This window comes from Sorex araneus, chromosome X, assembly GCF_027595985.1.
Source record: "Sorex araneus isolate mSorAra2 chromosome X, mSorAra2.pri, whole genome shotgun sequence".
Classification (NCBI taxonomy): Eukaryota; Metazoa; Chordata; class Mammalia; order Eulipotyphla; family Soricidae; genus Sorex; species Sorex araneus.
The window spans coordinates 92,621,588-92,643,456 of NC_073313.1; the positions used below are offsets into that span (position 1 = coordinate 92,621,588).

A 21,869-nucleotide genomic window follows, 5' to 3' on the forward strand; every position below is an offset into this window, starting at 1 on the left:
ATGGTATTCTAATTCAGTAAAATAGAATTTATTTTCTCAAGTAATTTAAGTCAAACAGCTGCTGAATAGTTAGATAATGCCAAATTATTTTCAAAACAACTTGATCTTACCAAGTTTGTCATTTCTAAAGAGACTATGATCCAACCTGTCATCATGCTTTTTTCTCAGTATATCTATTTACCTTATAAGGACAAAAAGTGAGCAAACACAGACTATTTAAAGCAGCTTAATAAATATTATGCATGGAGGTTTATTTACTTGATACATTGCACCAATGTAGAGTGTTTGTTTGTTTTCTCAGCCACACCTGATGGTGCTCAGGGCTTCTAATTTCTGACTGTATTTCAGGATCACTCTTGGCAGTGCTCAGGGTACCAGGGAATAAACCTATGTTGGCTTAATGAAAAACAAGCACTCTATCTACTGTACTCTCTTTCTAGCCATCAGCCCCCATAGATTATTTTCTGAAAACATGAAAGTTTCTAATTAATAGATATGCAAAAGCTCAAAGTTGTTGACAAGACAGACAATGGAACTACAAATAGGTAATATTTTACCTCACTAATAATCAAATAAATGCAAATTAAATGATAGGATGTGCTTAATTTTTATATTTCTAGTGCACATTTTAAAAAAGGCCTAAAGGAGGCCACAGTTCAATGAGAACAGTGTTCCCACACATTGCTAAATAGCAGTGAAATTGTTTGCAGTTCCCAGAGCCACAAAAATGTTTAGGCCTTTTGATTCATTATTTCAAGTTCTTGGAAGCAACCCTGGGGAAATAATAAAAATATCGAATATGTTCATATTATCTTTATTTGACTTTACTTGTAAATTGCATATTTGTAAAAAGAAGGTTGCTATCCAACAATAGGAGAATGAGCTTGTGAATAATAGTAGTCTATTTGCCACTGATATTAAAATTATCATTGTAGACGTTTTGTAATAACATGCAAAAGTATGTAGAATAAAGAAAATAGCGTGAACAAATGTGTGTTATGACTGCAAGAAAATGGTCTGACGAGAAATTTCTTCTTGGATTTATAAAGATTTAAGTGATTATTACTTCTATGATTCTCCCCATCTGCACTCTCCACAGCATTTCACTCGTGTTTCCTGAAGAAAATCAAAGAAAAGGAGATATTTAAAATATCACATTTGGTTAATTTAAGGGCATTCAAAATTCAATGTTTTCTCAATAAATCTGCATTAATGAAACAGATCTTTACTGAAAAAAATTATTGTAACAATTCCAAATAGCACCTAATTCCAAATATATCTACTTGACATCCATTGTCCAGGTAGCCTTATTTTGGCTTCCTATAGCACTGTGGAGGCCTGCTCTCTATAGACAATATTCAGTGTATTTATTCTTCCTTTCCATTTTTCTTAATCAAACAAGTCTTTCTGGCTAGAGTGTCAACATATAAACAGATTCTGTGAATAGGACAGAGCTGTCTTTCCTGAGGATATCAGGAACATTTTTTTTTTCCATTTTGAGAGGATACCATATGCCTTTGTCCTCATTTCTTTTTTCTTTTTCATTTCTGCTTCTTTTTAGTGTTCTCCTGAATTGGTGCTCAGGAAGCCAGCACTGCTCCTGGCATACTCTTCCAAAGTGCTTGGTGGTTCAGTGAAAAGACCCATGAGTAGTAAACTGTTTGGACCCTGGGGTACCAAGTAAAGGGAGTGTAGTGTCTGAGAGGTGGGGTGGAAAGCAAGAAGTTTAGTTGGGAGTAGTGCAAGTTTATTGTGGCACTGCACTGTAGCACTGTCATCCTATTATTCATCAATTTGCTTGAGCAGGCACCAGCATTGTCTCCATTGTGAGATTTGTTGTTACTATCTTTGGCATATCGAATACTCCATGAATTGCCAGGCTTTGCCTTGCAGGCGGGATACACTTGATAGCTTGCTGGGCTCTCCTAAATGGATGAAGGAATTGAACCTGGGTCTGCCGCATGCAAGGCAAACACCCTAACTGCTGTGCTATCACTGCTTTGCTCAGGCTGACGCCTTGGAGGTCTCCAGGTAAAGAAGTCTACCCAACACTGCAGGGACTTTTTGATTGTACATCATGTGTCTGCTTAGACAGGAATTTTCTGTTCTCTGTAGACTTGTTAATTCTGGGAGGTCCACAGGAGACATGCAGCCGATTCTGGGAGGGGAATGAATTGTGTATAAAATATTCTGAGCCAGTCAGGTGAAGAAAGTGTAATGTCTGTAAAATAACTTCAGCCCATCCTGGAAAATGGAGTAGCAGTGGCATCAGTTCTAGGAATTTTGCAGATGCACAGTGTATCTTGTGGGACCAACTCTGTGAGGTGATGGCTGTCTAAGCTACTTCTAGGAATTGTACAACAGAATGGAGTGACAGTGGGGCCTCTGGATTCTCGTGGGCCCAGCTGATTACCTTAGCAGGTATAGCACAGCTGATTGTGCTAGCAGGGATGGTCTCAATCTGACAGGCATTTTAGATAAGAGAATTAAACTAGGTATTCTTTTAGAGTCCACTTCTCAAGGTCCACTAGGATCAGTCAGGCAGTGCTTGTGGGCAATGTGTTGCCAGCAGGTTGAACTCAGGTTCTGGCATATACAAAGCTATAACAATATGGTATTGCATTACAATTATTTTATTAATTATAACAATAAATATAATCCATTAATAAGTAACAAAACAAGTATGCAATAAGTATGCAATATAAGTATATGATAAATAATCACTGTATCACTGTCATCCCGTTGTCCATTGATTTAAAATATGTAACAAATAGTAAGAGTATTATTAATACTACTCCTGACTATTGACTGTTGGGATATCTACCTGGACTCTTTTTATTTTTTCCCCTTTTTTTTTGGGTCATAACCAGAAATGCACAGGGGTTACTACTGGCTCATGCACTCAGGAATTACTCCTGACAGTGCTCGGGGGACCATATGGGATGCTGAAAATCGAATCTGAAATGGCCATGTGCAAGGCAAATGCTCTACCTGCTATGCTATTACTCCAGTACCTCCCTGAACTCTTTCTATTTTAAATTTTTGTGTAATTGGCATAGGTACATATGGTAAAGAATAATAAATGGTAAATGGAAATAGAATAAGATGAAGTGGAAAGTTATATCTGATGTGGGTGCAATATTGTATTGTATGTATATATATATATATGTATATACATACTCAACCTATAAATTTAAAAGTAACATTTTAGTTAAAATACCTTTTAATACATTGGAATGCATGTGAAATGGGTGCAGAGGGAGAACAAGGGGGTAAACCTGAAGTGGTAAATAATGTAAACTTATCTTTGAACATAGCCACTTTTTGCCAGCTAATTTAAGCTTCCCTTTGTTACCAGAGAAACAGGAGCTAATTAAAAGGCAAAATGTGCCTATTTGGAATAAAAAATTGTGATTATGGGGACAAAGATTTGTGTGAAAACCCAAAAAGTGTCTCCAAAGAAAGAAATAAAAGGTTTTTTTTGTGTGTGTGTAAGAAAGAATAGAGGAAGAGGAGAAAAGGGCTTTGAAAATAGTTCATTGATGCAGACTAGCTTAAGCTATTCTTAGCTAAATGTAATTGGATACTGGTTGCATCCTCAGGCAAAAAGTCCACAATCATCTGTTCTGATGTGATGACTTCTGAAACAATTGTTTTCTTCATGGTTTCTTAAAACAAGTGTAAACACCCAAGAATAGTAGAGATAAGTACCAGGAGGATTACTCCACAGCTTAGAAGCCAGTCTTGCATGCTAGGGGAAAAGGCAGCTCAGATAGAGAAGGGAACACCAAATAAATGGTATTTGGACAACCAGCTCGGGTTGGGAGATGCGAACCCAAATGTAGACTATAGATTGAACACAGTGGCCACTCAATGCCTCTAGTGCAAACTACAACACCCAAAAGGAAAGAGAGAACAAAAAGGAATGCTCTGACACAGAGGCGGGTGGGGTGGGGGGGAGGGAGGCTGGTGGAAGGATACTGAGATCATTGGTGGTGGAGAATGGGCACTGGTAGAGGGATGGGTACTCGACCATTGTATGACTGAAATGGAAGCATGAAAATTTTGTTAAATCTGTAAATCTAACCCACAGTGATTCACTAATAAAAAATTAAACAAAACAAAACAAAAAAACAAGTGTGCTCCCAATAGCCCAAAGTTCTTTGGTCCAGTTCAGACAGGGCAGGTATGCAGTGTCTGTATTCACTCTCCTTGCGTTATTTTAAAATGACCCCTCATGGGTCAGCTTTTTGTATCAAGTTAATATACAATTGTGGTATTTTAAAGCTAAAGCAATTTTCTGTGAGAGCTTTCACTCTCTTACAGTCAAAGAAACTGGAAGTTCTGAGAGAGGAGAGGTGAAGGACCTAAAGTCATCATGTCTGTTCTTAGACAATGAAGAATAGTGATTAAAATGTGAAGGTTGAAGAAAACTTTTAGGGATTAAAATCTAAGCTCTATAGTTTATTGTGTGACTGTGTGGGCCAGTCATTTAAGTTCTCTCTTTTCTTCTCTTATCTCTTAAATGGGGGTAAAATCATAAAACTACTTAACAGAGTGCTATGCATATTAAAGAAATAAGTGTATGAAAAAGTATAGTATCTAGAAGGTTCTAGCACCTGATATTTGGCATATGAGTAAGCTCAGTTGCTGCTACTATTGATATTATGATAATTCTGCCATTTGAATCCTATGGTTTCCACATAACAACTTTTTCAATCCCGCAGCAGTATGATGACTAACATAAATTGAAAAATGGATCATCATTTTATTTTTTATCCCATAAATGAATGCAGTAATCCTATACCTTTTTCTGTCTCATTTAACTGAGCATGATACTCTTCATGTCCATCCACTTATAAGCAAATTTCATGACTAAATTTTTCCTAATAGCTGCATAGTTTTCCATTGTGTATATGTATCATAGTTTCTTTATCCAGTCACTTGTTCTCGGGAACTCAAGTTGTTTTCAGTTTCTGGCTATTGTGAATAGTGCTTCAATGAACATAGAAGTGCAGATGGTGTTTCTGTTATGTTTTTTGGGGCCCAGGATATATTCCCAGAAATGGTATTGCTGGATCATATGGGGGCTCAATTTCTAGTTTTTTGAGGAATAACTCTGTGCCGGAATCATCATTTTTATGCACTTTGGAGTCTCCTGCAGTTTTTAGAATAGTAAAATCAAAGTGAGAAACCAAGAATAAAACACAGGTGATATTTAAACTTATACTATGTGACCTATCCGAATGGATCTTCTGCAATAGAAAATATCATTTACTTCTTCAATTTTGACTCTGATCCATAGCAGCATGTGTTTTACCTATACAAATACTTTTCTTAAGAAAGTTTATTGTTGGGGCCGGAGTGGTAGCACAGCGGGTAGGGTGTTTGCCTTGCACTCGGCCGACCTGGGTTCAATCCTCGGCATCCCTAGGTGTCCCTCAAGTACCTCCAGGAGTAATTCCTGAAGCCAGGAGTAACCCCTGAGCATCGCTGGGTGTGACCCAAAAACAGCAAAAAAAAAAATAGAAAGTTTATTGTTGGATACTCAAAAAAAGGAAGATGGGAAGCTTTACTTTCCCAGCTTCAAATTATACTATATAACTGTAATAAATAAGATAGTCTGATGTTAGAATAAAGACACAATCTTTAATTAAAGAAATAGAATTGATAATCCAAAGACAGGCCCTCAGTCATAAGAACAATTGATTTTTGACACAGGATTTATGGTTTAAAGTAGAATCAAGTAAGCCTGTTTAACAAATAGTGTTGAGAAATCTGATTAGCTGCATTAAATAAAAAACAACTCAATCCTAATCTCATACCATACATAAAATTTAAATCAAAATAGATTAGAGATCTTGACAATAAGTAGTTATTTCATTAACTATATTGAAGAAAATGTAGGTAAAATTCTTCATGACATTAAATCTGAAGACATTTTAATGACTCAATGGCATTGTCTAAGCAAACAGAAGCAAAAGTAAACATGTGGGATTACATTAAACTAAAAAGTTTTTAAAAGTTTTTCTGCTGCAAAGAAAAACACCCAGTGAGTATAGTAAAAGAAGCAACCATACAGATTGGGAGAAAATATTGACTAACCCTTCTTCTCACAGAGAGTTGATATCCAAGATATGTAATGCACTTATAAAACTTAAAAGAAGAAAATTTATAAAACTTAAAGAACAAAAAATACAGAATGCCATCTTAAAAATGGAGAGAGAGAGGAACAGACACTTTCTTAGAGAGTACATATAGATGGTTAATAAGTATATGAAAAAGTGCTCTTCATCACATATCATCAGGGGAATGCAAATCAAAACAGCAATGATATTATCACCTCATACCAGTGAGACTGACACTCATAAAAAGCAGTAGAAACAACGAGTGCTGTTGGGAATGTAGGATAAAAGGAAATGTCATCCATTGTTACTGGAAATGTTGACTACCCCTAAGGAATACAGAGTGGAGACATCTCAAAGACTAAAGTCTATGGTCCTATTTGACCCAACAATTACACTTCTTTGCATCCTCCCCAGGGTCTTGAAACACTATTTCTGAAAGACATCTGTGCTCCTGCACTCATTACTGCTCTTCATACAGTAGCTAAGTTCTGGAAACAACTGAAGCTTGTAGAACATAAGTGGATAAATAAACTGGTATATATATGCAATAGAATACTACTCAGCTATATGAAAAGATTACATTGTCCAGTTTACAACTGTGTGTATGGAACTAGAAGGAACATTGTGCTAGGTTAAATCAATCAGAAGGAGAGGGACAAGTGCAGAATTATTTCTCTCATTTATGTATTACAAAGAAATTTAGTAAGGCAATAGCAATAGCTAAAAGCAGCTTGAGAATTGTAATATAGAACTGAGTTTACCAAGAGGAGTGGTGGGTGGTGGATAGGAAGGATCCATCTGTCATTGGCAGAGGAAAGAAGATACTCTAGTGGTAGGTGTGCTAGAATGCCATATGCAAGAAAAGCTATACAGCAGTCATTAGCAATATTGCGGTGCCTCATTAAAGATCATAAAGAAAACTAATTGTTGGACCAGAGAGAGAGTATTATGGTTTAAGGTAGTTGCTTGCGGGGCTGGAGTGATAGCACAGCAAGTAGGGCATTTGCCTTGCACACCACTGACCCAGGTTCGATTCCCAGCATCCCGTATGGTCCCCTGAGCACCGGCAGGGGTAATTCCTGAGTTCAGAGACAGGAGTGATCCCTGTGCATCACCAGGTGTGACCCCAAAAAATTTTTTTAAAAGGTAGTTGTTTTCTTTGCTTGTGGCCAACCCTAGTTCAGTCCCTAGTATTGCATGGGGTCCCCTGACAGATTCAGGAGTAATTCCTGAGCAAAGATGATAGGGGTAATCCCCGAACCCAGCCAGTGGAACTCTGGGATGACATATTGGATGCTGAATTAAAATTTGATTAAGAAAATATTAGACCATCCTTCATCTTAGTGTGATTTTATAACATCTTTTTAAATTAATTTGATTTCAAAATTTTAAAGTACTATTTTCTATTTTATTTTCAAAAATGAAATTAAAACAAAAAGTGAAGTAATTATTAATAAATTAAAGTTTTTCCTCTCAAATATCATTATAAACTTTCATAGCTCTAGGCCACAAGGTGCAGTGTGCCTTCATATTCTGTACCTAAAATGACCTGGAATATTTTTTTTGCCCTCTGGGTCCACTAACTCAAGTTTTAAGACAAGAAGCTATGGCTGAGGGTCAGGGAGCAGAGAAAGATTATTTTCCTTTGGTTTATACCAATTTTGTGCTTTAAGAGAAGATTGCTTCCAAGGATACTCAATAACCTTGAATAGGTGTGACATTTCTAACTGATTCATACCTGTGAATAGCTATGATTAGAACTCAAGAATGGTTCAAAATGACTACAGGAATCTCTCTCTCTCATTCATTCTCTCTCTTTCTCTCCCCACTAACCCTTTCTCCTTCTGTCTGTTACCTTTTCTCTAAGATACCCCCTCTCTCCCTCTCTCTCTCCCTCTCTCTCTCTCTCCCACACTTCCTCTCCCACTACCTCTCCTTACTGTGTTTCCTTCTCGCTCAGAAATTTTCATCTTGCAAAACAGCATGTTGAGATGAAAAAGTATGTCTTAAATTTTCATACATAAAAATAAGGGTAATTAATGATGACCTTAACATGCAAGTCTCAATCTCCAGAACAATAAAGTTTAAGCATTAAAAGTGGATGTTTTCAATTTTAAAAATTAACTTGTTGTGGGCTGGATAGATCGAACCGAGTACAAGACACATACCTTTCATGCAGCTGAACTGGGTTCAATTGCAGGTACCCCATATGGTATCCTGAGCCCTGCCAGGTGTGATCCTATTTGATTCTACATGATATTTTTCTCCTGGGCATCTGTTCTCTCAACCTAAGCCTCAGCTGCCCTTACTTCCTAGCACCCCCAAAAAGCAGGGTCTGGACGAGGGACAGATGGACCCAGGGCAAGCAGTGAGTTGTGTGCTACCCTGGCATCGAGATGAGCCTGGCCAAAGTGCCTAATGCTTAACTATAAGTTAAGAGCTTGGTCGTGGACAAATGCTGTCATGATCCAAAAAGTAATAACTAGATTTGGACCCTGCTAGGGTTAGGAATGATTAATCTGGCCTGAGCGCTGTAGTTTGAGTCTCTGGCAAGATGTTGCCAGGAAGAGCTGCCCTATAAGCCTCAATTTATCTCTTATTGTGTCCATACAAAAATAAATAGTATTAAGCTGCTGATAGAGTTTTTGGACTGAGGAAAGGAGAAAAACACCTTAAGAGGTTTTTTTGCTTGTGGCCCTCAGGAGGGTTTTGTTTTTTTTCTTCTTTTTGGGTCACACCCGCGATGCACCAGGGTTACTCCTGGCTCTGCACTCAGGAATTACTCCTGGCAGTGCTCAGGGGACCATATGGGATACTGGGATTCCAACCCAGGTTGGCTGTGTGCAAGGCAAACGCCCTACCTGCTGTGCTATCACTCCAGCCCCCCATTTTTTTTTTGCTTTTTGGGTCACACCCCACTATGCACAGGGCTTACTCCTGACTAGGCCGGGCTTTCTTATGTTGATTTTGCTAAGGGACTGTGTGTAGCCCAGAGGGTAAAGTGGAGAGAGGCAAGTAGGAGGAGACTAGTGGAGAAGGAAGAGTGCTTGAGATTGAATAAATGGTAATTAATCAAAAAAAAAGAAAAAAAAGAAAACTGAGTCAGAAGTAAGCCTCAAGCATGGCCCACTGCTTCTCCCACCCCCCAAAAACCTAAAATTTAGCTTGTTATGTTTCAATGATATTGAGATACATGTAAGTCCATAACTGTGACTTAAGAGGGAGTATTAGCCATGGCTATTTCAATACTATATTCTAATATTAATGAAACAAATTTTCTATTGAAATTATAAATTATATATTGGAAGTATACCTTTAGGTATGTCTTTTTATGTCTTATTAAGCTATAAAGAAAAATTTTATTATTTTAATAAGTAATTTTATTAATGTGTCAATGCCCTTCTGTGAAAAATGGCTGCCTCTACACCATCAATTTTTATTTCATAATGACGAAAGAACTATATGTGTTGATCAAAAATTAATTATATAAATTTTGTTTGTGACTTATTTTGTGGTGAATATTTAATACTTACCAACCTACAGAGGCATATTTCTGGTTGCTACTCTTCTTACATGCCTCATTTGGCAAGGTTTGTAGCAATGAGAAATCTTAAAATTCAGAAAACTGAACCTAAGATGATAGAGATTAACTTGGTTTTAAAATATGGATCCTCAATAGAATCTCAGTAGATATGGTGATGATATTGATTATGAACAGATCAAATAAATCAGATACAGTTCTTTTTGAATATCCTTGGTGACAAAACATTATTTTTTTCTTCATAAGAGTCATTTCATTCTGCTTTGTAGTAGAGTTGTTTACATTAGTAGAGCGGTTTATCAGGTTTATCATTTGCATTATACAATGAGTACTGTGAGTGCAGAGACTGTAGACTATTCATTTACACACTCTACATCCTCTTGTAGTTTCTTGGCAACTCTTTATTGAGTTCAGTCAAGTATTGATCAAGTATTTACTAGCTAGACATTGTGCTTATCTGGGGACAAAGCAACTATGAGAACAGAAAAATCTACATCTTTGTTACAGCTTAACCAGCTAACTTTTGGGTCTTGGTAGACAGTGTGTAAGATTGTCACACCAAATACTAGATGTCTTCAGTGGTGCAAGTCTAAAATGACTATTTCACAGCTCATGTAGGTATATCTTTGTGAGTTATAGCAGCCCCAGAAACAGGAACTTCCTTGGCTGGGACAACAACTTCAATGGCTGCTGTCACTATTCCCTGCTTGCTGCTTATTATCTCTCACTGCTAGGTGATTGCTCATTTTCTTCACCATATATGTGGTTTGTCAATCCATGCAATTTGTATAGGTTTCATTTTTCATTTGTCTTGTCATCTCTGTCCTCTGTCCATTGATCCACAGTGTCTCTCTGCACCATCTGACAATCTGTGCCATTTTCTTTTCTTCGTTACTCCCTGATTATCATCTGAAAAACATGGTTTCCTTTACAGTGACCTTTATATATAACTTATCCCCATTGTTAGAAGTTTCTGTTATCTTATTGGCTGATTGATTGTATCCCATGTGAGTAAGGACTCAAATCACCATTGGAAGTTTTAATTATATCCCCTCCCCCCAAATATCTTTATGTAAATTATATTTTAGTTTGTTTCTTTGGACTGCAAACAGAAGTACTTGGGACTCTACCTCGTTTAGTACTTGGGGGTAACTTCTCAGTTTTTGAAGGGATCATGTAGAGCTGAAATTTTGAAACAGGGCTTCACACATACAAGTCAAACGCTATATCACTGAGCCACATCCCTGACCCAAGGTTAAGTTTTAGTGAGGAGAGATAGATGGCAGGCAATAAGCAAACATACAATGTGTCATTTGGCAATATATGCTATGAAAGACAGGGAAGAGGATGAAAAGTGATTTTCTTTTTGTTATTTACAGTGAGAGGTTAAAGGTCTTAAGGCTGAAATATGCCTAGCATTTTCAAAAAAAATAGCAAGAAGGCTGTAAATCTGTGTACAGGATTGGAGGAAATAATAGGGAAATCTTGAGACACTTATGGATAGTAAGAGGTAGATTTTATGGGGTCTTGCAGACAATTTTAAAGATGTAAGCTCTTCATTGGAAGGAAATGGGATGCCATTGATGTTTGAATAAAAGAGACACATAACACAACTTAGATTTCAAAGGTTTATTCTGACTATACTGTAGGAAATGTGCTAGAAAGAAGAAGCAGTGGAGTAAGTAGCAGATCAGTTAGGCAGAGGCTATTGCAGTAATTCAAATGGGAGAGTAATGGTTTGAACCAACGTGGTCATGGGCAAGTGAAGAGATGAGAGATATTTTATTGGATTCTAAATAAATTCTAAAGATAGTACCAATAAGATTTTCTGATACATTGCACATGGGATGTGAAATACAGAATCATGGATGTGTTGAATTTCTAAAATCTGAAGCAAAGAGAACAATGCAATTGTAATTTATGAAAATGGAGAAGACCATAAGGGAAGAAGATTTGAGAAGGGATAAGAATCAGGAGCTCAGTATTTAGCATAGGATTGAAATGCCTTTTAGACACCAAATAGAGTCACTGTCATCCCGTTGCTCATTGGTTTGCTTGAGCAGGCACAAGTAATGTCTCCATTGTTGTAACTGATTTTGGCATATTGAATACACCACAGGTAGCTTGCCAGGCTCTACCGTGCAGGCGAGATACTATCAGTAGCTTGCCGGGCTCTCCGAGATGGGCAGGAGGAATTGAACCCAGGTTGGCCGCATGCAAGGCAAATGCCCTACATGTTGCGCTATAGCTCCAGCCCACCAAATAGAGTAAACTGTTAAATATTAAAGTATGTGGTTCAAGGAAGGGACCTATTCTGGATCTACAAATAAAAAATGTGCTAAGTGTACAGGTAGTATGTGGTACCAAATGATGGCATAGAGTCACATAATTTTTGAATTATAAGTATATGTCAATTTAAGCATGTTAACTTAACATGCTTAAGTTAACATGCCCTGGCAGCTGACCTCCACAACCTAACCACTGCCACGCTCCAGGCCACTTTCCACATGCTTTGGCCAACCCTCACGCATGAGTGAAGTCCCACGGAACCCAGGTGAAATGGAACTTTGTGACCTTGGACTCTGGGCTCAATGGGACCCGGGAGCAGAGATCCTCTTCCTGCTTCCCCCAGTCTCTGGTGGCTCCAGGGTCACACCCATAAGCCACCTCCTGCCAGTGCCAGATAATCTCCTTATCTGCCACCATCCAGAACTCAGGACTGCTTCTCCCAGATGGGAGCATAAAATGGGGCCCCAGTAACCATGCCTCCAGACTCCGTTACAGGCTGATTTCACTCAGGGCACCCCAGAGGGGGCCAGGTGAGAGCCCTCCCCACCCCAAGGGACCCAGACCCAGCAGCAAACCTCGACAACCCAACCATCTCCACGCTCCAGGCCACTTTCCGCACACTTAGGCCGATCTTCATGTCTGAGTGAACATATTCCTAAACTGCGTGGCTATAAAAGCAGCTGCACGACACATCATAAGGCACTCCCTACTCATTTTATATAATTACCACACCATATTTAATTGAAGGCAAGATGGCACCAATGCCACCCGAATGCCACATGCTCTCTCAAACCTGGCTCACTATCTCACCTCAGACAGTGCACGGCTCAGCACGCCAGGCATGGAGCCCTATGCGTGATCTCTGCTGGAACTCTACATGTGATTCCTGATTGACATTGTCCGCTGTTTTGCAAAATTCAGACAGAATGGTGTCGTCGGGGCACAGAGAAACCATGGTGGCCACCACAGCATCGCCTCCTGCCCTAGCCGGGCTGAGTCACACACCCTCAGACATAGAATGGAGGCGGCAGTGTGCACAGTGGGATCATCCACTGTGGGGTGCTGTTAGCCTACCACCAGCTGACCTGGGACTCAGGGCAGATGTTCAACCTGACACAGACCCTCCACGATAGGGTCCTCCTCTGCTAGCTGCTTAACAACCTCTGGGCGCACTCCATCAACTTCAAGGAGATCAACCTGAGGCCGCAGATGTCCCAGGTGCTGCACACAGATGCAGGCCAGTGAGTTTTTGTCAGTGTGCAGACAGTTACAGCATGCCAATCGACCAAAAGCTTACGTTTGGTAGACTGGGGACACCTGTAGAGGTGATTCGAGTCTGCCCCAAAAGCCTCCGTCCCACTTTGAGAGCCCGGCAAGCTACCAAGAGTATCCTGCATGCAGAGCAGAGCCTGGCAAGCTACCTGAGGCGTACGGGATATGCCAAAAACAGTAACAGTGACAGTCCTTATTCTCCTGATCCTGAAAGAGCCCCCGATATGCCATCAGGCTACACTAGCACGCTACAGGGACAAATGGAGACGTTACTGGTGCCAACTCAAGCAAATCGATGAACATCGTGATTATAGTGACATAGTAATACTGGGATATTAATTTAAAAGACCTTATATATTTTTTCTCCCAGTACTCTAATCTTTGATATTAAATTAAACCAAAATAGATGTCTCTGTAGATCACATGCATAATTTGTAATTTGAATTTAGTTTCTACTGTGTAGAAACTTGAGTAGTACGGAACATTATTGCAGATAAACAGAGGCCTAAAACAGTCTTAATTTAAGGAATAATGTACTTAACCTTTGGGTGTAGAAATAAGACTAAAATTTGTAAAACAGGTATACTGTGATTCTTGGTGATGGAATATGTGAAGGGATGGGTGTTCGAGCATTGTATAACTGAGACTTAAACCTGAAAGCTTTGTAACTTTCCACATGGTGATTCAATAAAAGAATAAATTAAAACATAAATAAATAAATTTGTAAAACATAATTTTTTTCTACAAAATGCTATAAATCATTGACTTATCAGTCAATTCATAAGATTTTACTAAGTTATTTTCTTATTCTGTGTGTTTGCCTTACAAGTAATAGGCATTCTATGTCTGGAGTGCTATATATCTGGTAAAAAATAAGTACCCAGATAGTTTTGAAAATACATTCAGAGTTGAAGAAAAAGAAAGGGGGTGGGGGTTGATGGGAGAGAACCTGGGGACAATGGTGCTGAGAGAGATGGGTGTTGAAATATTGTATGACTGAAATCCAATCATGAACGGCTTTGTAATACTCTAAAAATATAAATTAAAACTTTTTTTAAAAGAAAGGAGAGTCAATTTTGTTGCAAAATTAAACATAAATTATTTGCTTTTAAGCTAGGTATTTAAATATTACATGAAAGGAACCAAGTTGCAAAGTTATAACAGTATGAAAATGACAATAAAATAATGTTCAGAATGAAATTATGAACATTTTATAGGGTATTTTAGCTCAGTTGTTTTTTGATCTTCTCAAACCTTCTGGCTAAGTAAGAATGGATATTTCCTGAACTCGCCCTTACAGACTTTGGTACTCCTAGCTCAGGATTCTGTGGAGAAAGGGGGATTCTTTCAGAAATTTATCATAAAGTTTAAAATGTATATTTATAAATCCAATTCTTATTCTACAGTTCTTAAACCTGTAAGCTCACAGAAAGTGGTGTTTACATCCTCTCAGTCCTATGAAAAACAAAAAAAATTACCATTATATAACTCATTAAAACTGCTTTGCAAGCCTAAGGCTCAAAACTACAATATGAACAGAAAGAGCTCAGTTCCCCTCAAGGACACTTTATTTCATGAGCGTCTCTGTCTCAGAATACTTCCTTTCTTAGAACCTGTCTTAAATGTAATATTGAAACAGAGGCAAGCATATTTTTTCTGAATGTAGTTCTCTTATCATTTTTTATTTCAAACAAAGAATGTGGATGTGTTGGGTTCATATTTGTATCCCAGCTACTTTCAACTTTCATAGTGTATTTTAATCTCACCACTAAATTTAACGTTAAACCCCCCCACACCATAGAGCAACATTGTACTTTATTTCCATCCCAATACAAACATTTTTAAAACCTCTCTATTACCCTGAGTCTTTTCTGATGTTGCCACCTGCAGCTTAATCCCAAATGCTTGACAATGTGTGCATGTAACAGTGTTATTATTGCCTCCAGCTAGCTTCATGTCATCTAGTTTGTCTTTTGTTCTAGTCCTTTGATCATATTATCAGGACCAATTCTGAATCTGTCACATGCATTTCCTTGAAAAAGGACAAATCTAAGAAGGCTTGTTTTCTTTTTTTTCCTTCTCTCTCTTATAGGACTGCTTACATTAAAGGAGTTCCTCTTTCTGTTTTCCATGAAACTGAGCTGGCTAGCTCAGAAATGGAGCAAACAGATTGTAAACCTTATCAGCCACTCTCAAAATCCAAGCATGAAATGGATTTAACTTACACTAGTTCTTCTGATGAGAGCGAAGATGGAAGAAAACCAAGACAGTCGTACAACTCCAGAGAAACTCTGCATGAGTATAACCAAGAGTTGAGGATGAATTACAATAGCCAGAATAAGAAGAGGAAAGAAATAGAGAAAACTACTCAAGGTATGTTTTTATAGGATTTTTATAACTAATATTATTCCTTATTTATGGATGCTATATGCATGTTTCAAAAACATATTTTCCGATGTTAACTGCTTAGTAGCTTGTATTGCTACGTCATCTTAGTGAATCTGTTTCATATTTCTACCAGCTGAGGTTGTAAATTACATGTAGTTTTTATAAATTATTATGAATTGTGAATTTTGGTGTAATAATCTTCTAAATTATATGAAATCAAAATTGCAAATAGCCATTTAAAGAATGAGGGATAAATAATTTATAATATAGAAAATAAACAGCAAAGTGCTTTTCAAACCATTTACCATAACAACAAAAGTCTCAAACAAAAGTTCTCAAATTCTAAAGAACTTTAGAAGTGTTGATGGAGGCCATCACCAAAAATGGTCACACCTGGTGGTGCTCAGAGCTTCCTCTTGTTTCTACACTCAGAAATCACATCTGGCCTGGTCCAGGGGACCATATGGGATGCAGAGGATATTACTTAGGTCAGCCATGTGCAAGGCAAACACCCTACCCACTGTATTGTCCCTCTGGCCCAATGCATATATTTTCTTTCTATAGCTGCCTCTTTCAGCAGATCTAACTTCTACATGTCTAAAATCCATTTTCTCTTTGCCATTTTCATTTTTATTACTTAGACAAAGTAAGTGTAAGTGATATTTCTTAGACTCTTTTCTTTTACTCTCTAATCTTCTTGGATCTTACTCCATCTCTTATCAATCTCTTTGCCACGCTATTATATTTTCCTTGGAAATACCCTTACCTGATGTTTCCTTTCATCTTTACTGAGCCATTCCTAAAGGCCTACCACATCAGCATCTTTGGCACCGAGTCCTTCTTGCTAAATTGCCCCACGATCACTATTCCATCATGAGGGTTCTCTCTTCTTCCATGATTTTGGAGGACACTTTCTCTGTATCTCGTTCTGCTTCTTCTGGTGGTTATATATACTTTCCTAGATTATATACTTGATAAAGATGATGGTCATGATTCACGGGTATTTCACACTTTTTGAACACTCATGGTATGCTACTTTGCTTTTACCTGAAAATCTCCATTAATACCTGCTTTTTTTTCTTACTGAAATAAATTTAAAGAGATTTTTAACTTTTCTAGTAAATGGTGAACATAGCATTGAACATTTTTTGTGTGTACAATGGTCATAGAGACAGCAGTGCTCTGAGCTGCTAGAGTGGCAACACAAACTGGCTTCCCTAAGTAGTTTAAAGCTCCGGCCCAGTGAGGCAGTGTTTTTGGGACAGGGTATGTGTGCTGAGGTCCACTCAGGAAAGTTTGACAGTGCTTGGCGACTTTCAGGATTTGTATGGACTTATATCTAAGCTCTTCATATATAAACCATAATTTAAGCTTTAATGTAGTGTCCATACTTGTTATATCACTTCTGATTCTATGTTAATATGATTTTTAGTTTAAAATATCTTATATAATGAGTCCTTAGTAGATTCTTAGAGGGCTAGAAATGCAGATTAATGTTCCATATAAATTAAAGGTTATTTGGGCTGGAGTGATAGCACAGCAGGTAGGGTGTTTGCCTTGCTCGAGGCCAACCCAGGTTCGATTCCCAGCATCCCATGTGGTCTCCTGAGCACCACTAGGAGTAGTTCCTGAGTGCAAAGCCAGGAGTAACCCCTGCGCATCGCCAGGTGTGACCCAAAAAGCAAAAAAAATAAAATAAAATAAAGGTTATTTTATTTTCTTTGCTTACTGCTTTTGACCTATGAAAGGTTTCATTGGAATACACTATTTTAAGTTAGCAGAGAAACCTATATTTATTGACTTCTACTTGTATATAATAATAGTTGGCAGAAAATATAAGCTGTAAGATTTTTATTTAAGGAACAAGTTGCTATCAATTTAAATCTATTTATTGGGTTTTGTAAATAACTTTTTAAAATATTACCATAGAAAATGGAGTGAGTACAAATAAAAATCCTCTATTTTAATTAGTATTATAATCTTGCATTAAAATTATATTGATCCAAAGATTTAAATTATCCATACTAACACTTAAATCTACATTAGAAATGAACTACGGGGCCAGAGAGATAGTGCCAGCAAGGAACTTTGGCTCAGTCTTCGGCACCACATATGGTCCCATGAGCCTTGCCAGAAGTGATCCATGAGCAGAAAGCCAGGAGTAAGCCCTAAGCACAACCATATTTGGCCCTGCAATTAAAACAAATAGATAAATAAATGAAAATAAAAGCAATAGAAGTTACCTCTATTGTCTTTTTCCATGCTGAAGAAGCCCATGCTCTTTCTTCAAAAACTCTCTCTCTTTCTCTCCCTTCACATTTCTTTTAAAGTGAATTTCTATAAATAGCATAATTTTGCTTTGCTAAAAAGTTAACTATATTGCTATGTTTTACCTCATTTAATTTTTTTTTGTAGTTTAGGTCCCTATTCTTCAACTTATGTTCTGTAGACCATAAATGTTGTGTAGAAATTTCCTCTTGATCTACCAAAAAATTTCCCCCCAGTCATGTAGCAGATACATGATTCAGGTATTGCATTGCATTTTACTTAACATTAGATTAAATAAATAAATAATAAATATTAACACTAGACTTAATGTTTACATTAGATTTAATAAGTAAACATTGATATACATTGTATACATTGGTCTTTGTTTCTGTCTTAGACATCAGCTAGTCCAAAAATATTTCTCCTCATTTCCTCCATAGATGAATGACTAAGAACACAGCTTTAGGTAACATGATTTCAGTAGTGTTAGCCTTCATGGTAAAAAGTTAAAGTACCACTACAAAAGTGCCCTGGATCCTCCACCTCTGTTCTTTTATGTGACCTTTAGTTCACCTTTTCCTTTCTCCCCTATATACTCCTCCATTAGCATAGAAATTTCAGTTTGGGAACTAAAGTAAAATGTCTGTTTTCATACACTATTCCTTAATCTTTTTTGGTTTGTTTGTTTGCTTGTCTGTATACCTCACATAAATGAGATTATCAGTATGTGTTTTCCCTCTACATTATCACACTGACCATGATTCCTTCTTGTTTGATATAAATTTCAGCAAACTGTGTGGTTTCATCTTATTTTATTCCATATTGTATACACAACACAGTTCTTTTTATCTAATCATTTAACATTGGGAATTTTGGGTGTTTCTATATACTGGCTATTGTACTTAGTGCTACAATGAACACAGGCATGCATTCATCTTTTCAAACTAAAGTCTTATTATGCTTGGAATAGATGTCAAGAAGTGACATTACTTGTATACATGGAACTATTAGTTTTGAAAGATAGATCCATACTGTTTTCCACAGAGACTGAACCACACTACATTCCCACCAATTGTGAAAAATGGTCCCATTATTTTTTTTTACTAAATCATTGCCAGCACAGTTTGTTTGCATTATTTTTGATATATGACATTATCACTTGTGTGAGATTATATTTTATTGTCATTTTGATTTGCATTCATCTGATAGCAATTGACAGTGAAGATTTTTTCATGTTTTCAGGCTGACCATATGTCATCTTTGTGGAAATGTATGTTCATCTCTTTTCACATTTTTCATGAAGTTATTGTTTTATTTATTTGCTTTCAAGCTTTCGGAGTACTTTGTTTATGTTTAATAGTATTAATTTTTCTGGTATCTGATACTGCAGTTATTTTCTCCCGTTCGGTTTTTAGTTGTAAGCCAAATTTATTTTACCATGTAAAAATCTTTTAGTTTGATATAGCCCAACCTAGATAACTTCCATTTAACTTTTCTTTTCCAGTGGAGTCAAATCACTGAAAAAAATCTAAGGTCTATGTACCAGATAGTTCTGTAAATGTTTTACTCAATGTATTTTATAGATTTGGGTATAAACGCAACATTTTTTTTTTTTTTACATCTGGCAATACTCAAGGCTTATTCCTGATTCTGCACTCAGGATTGACTCCTGATGGGTCCACATGGGTTACCAGGGATTGAACTGGGATTGGCCACATAAAGACCAGCTCCCTACCTACTTGCTCTGGGTCCATAATCTTAAAATATTTGATTCACCTCCAGGACCATACCAGTTGATTATAATAGCTTCACAGTATTATTTAAAATCAGTCAATGTCATATATCCAATTTTCTATTTTCTCAGAATTCCTTTGGCTCTTTATGTACTCTCATGAGTTTGATATATATATATCAAATATATTTATAAATAAAAATATAAATATATATCATGCCATTCATATATATTTTAGGGGGTCATGCCCAGCAGTATTCAGGGATTACTACTAGCCTTTGGCATGATCATATAATTTCATATTTATTTTGTTGCTATTTAGTATTACAATGACATACATATATTAAACTATCCTTGCATCATTGAAATAAATTCATCTTGATATATTCTTGGATTAATTTTCCAACGATTTTATTGAGGACCTTTTTGTCAGGGTTAATTGTGGATATCTGTCTGGAATTTTCTTTTTTTATAGTAATATTTGTTTCTGCTTTTGGTTTTAGTGTAATGTTAACTTTATAGAAGCTGTTACAAAGAACTCCTTTTTATTCTGTAGTTGGGAAGAGCTTGAGAAATTTAGGTAACAGCCTTTTATGAAGTTTTGGTAGAACTTATCTGTGGAACTTGCCTGGATTGGGACTTAAGTTCATGGGGTGACTTTTTAAAATTAATTTTTGTTTTCAAAATTAAGATTCTGTTTTACAATAATGTGAATAACAATTTCTCAGATACATAATTCAAACACAACACCCAACACCAATGTACCCACACCCTTCCCCTAATGGTCCTAATGCCCCTTCCTCTTAACCTTATGGAACGATTTTTAATTACTCTTTTCAATTTACCTATTCATGATTGCACTTTTTAGGTTTTCTACATTCTTCTGACTCAGACTCAGGAGAGAATAAGAATTTTAAAATTAATCAATTTCTTCTAGATTTTCCAACTTCATGTCTTAGAGTTGGTAAAGACAAGATCCCTTATTATCTTTTGTAATTCTGAGGTATCTATCTTTTCTTACATATATAATCAAATTAATTTTTATTTTCTCTCTTCTTCTCTCTCAAGTTTAGCTAAGTGTCTCTTGAACTTAAAATTTGTTTAAAAATCAGTTCTTGGGTTCATTTACACTTTGAATCATTTTCTTAATGTCTGTATCATTGATTTAGGTTCCAATTTTTATAATTTCCTCCCTTCCACTTATTTTTGGATTCGGTTGCTATTCACTTTAGAATTTTTCAAGTTGTGTAGTTAGATTATTTAGTCTGTTTGAGAATGAGAAGTATAGAAGATAATTGTAATTATGTAAGCAACAGTGGATAAGATTGACTGCAATTGGAAATAATTGAATTTGGGGATTTCAATAAATTAACCCATGCTAAGTGTGGAATGTAAATTATATCAGTGGATATAAAGATATGTATTCAAGATTTATTAGAGTAGGAGAATTGATGGAATATACCAACTAATTATTTGTTATAGCTGAAATAAATGAGTAGAAAATAATTCTGAAATTGCATGTTTGTAAACTTGGGACATAGTGAGTCCCTTATGAGGACAAAAAAATAGGAGGAGTTGATTTTTAAGGAGACAGAATGAATTTAATTTTGGACAGGTTAAGTTTAAGATACCCAGAGGACATTCAGGTGACTTAACCTATAAGTCAGTTGTAAATGTGTGTCTAGAAGCCAAGATAGACTCTAAGTAGAATTATTTTCAGCAATATCTTATAGCGGGAATTTCTCAGGGACAAATGACATTACTTGGGAAGAATGTGTGAAATAAGATTATTAAAAAAGGTCAAGGACAAAAAAAGGTCAAGGACAGACATATGATTTTGCTATCTGTGAATTGACAAAACCATATTTTTTTTTTATTTTGGGGTCCATACCCAGCTCAGTTCAGAGTGTACTCTTCTGTACTCAGCAATTTCTCCTGATGGACTTGCAGGACCTTACCTGGTGCCAAAGATTAAATTTGGGCCAGTGTGCAAGGTAAGGTGCAAGGCTTACCCACTGTACTATCTCTCTAACCCATTTACATGGTTTGAAATGATTTAAAAAATGCTAGCACCATCTTTTAGTGCAATGAATCATATAAACTTAAGAGTAATGCTTCAGGAGGTGAAATTTGGAAACCCGAGATATCATCTGACACTGATTCATTGATCATTAGAGGTACCTAGGAGGGAAAATACATACTTTTCTGGAAGCACAATGAATTAACTCACATTGGTAAAACTGGACCCTAT

General features: G+C 36.7%; 1 protein-coding gene across 1 annotated transcript in view; it reads left to right on the plus strand.

Annotated features, from left to right (window-relative positions):
* The window catches only part of TENM1 (teneurin transmembrane protein 1), a 1,051,200-nt gene that overhangs the window by 295,051 nt on the left and 734,280 nt on the right, over positions 1-21,869 (plus strand). Inside the window, exon 3 of the mRNA XM_004606346.2 lies at positions 15,323-15,603. Coding sequence (XP_004606403.2) covers positions 15,387-15,603 — 217 coding nt within the window. The 5' untranslated portion in view covers positions 15,323-15,386. The remainder of the gene's footprint in view (positions 1-15,322; positions 15,604-21,869) is intronic.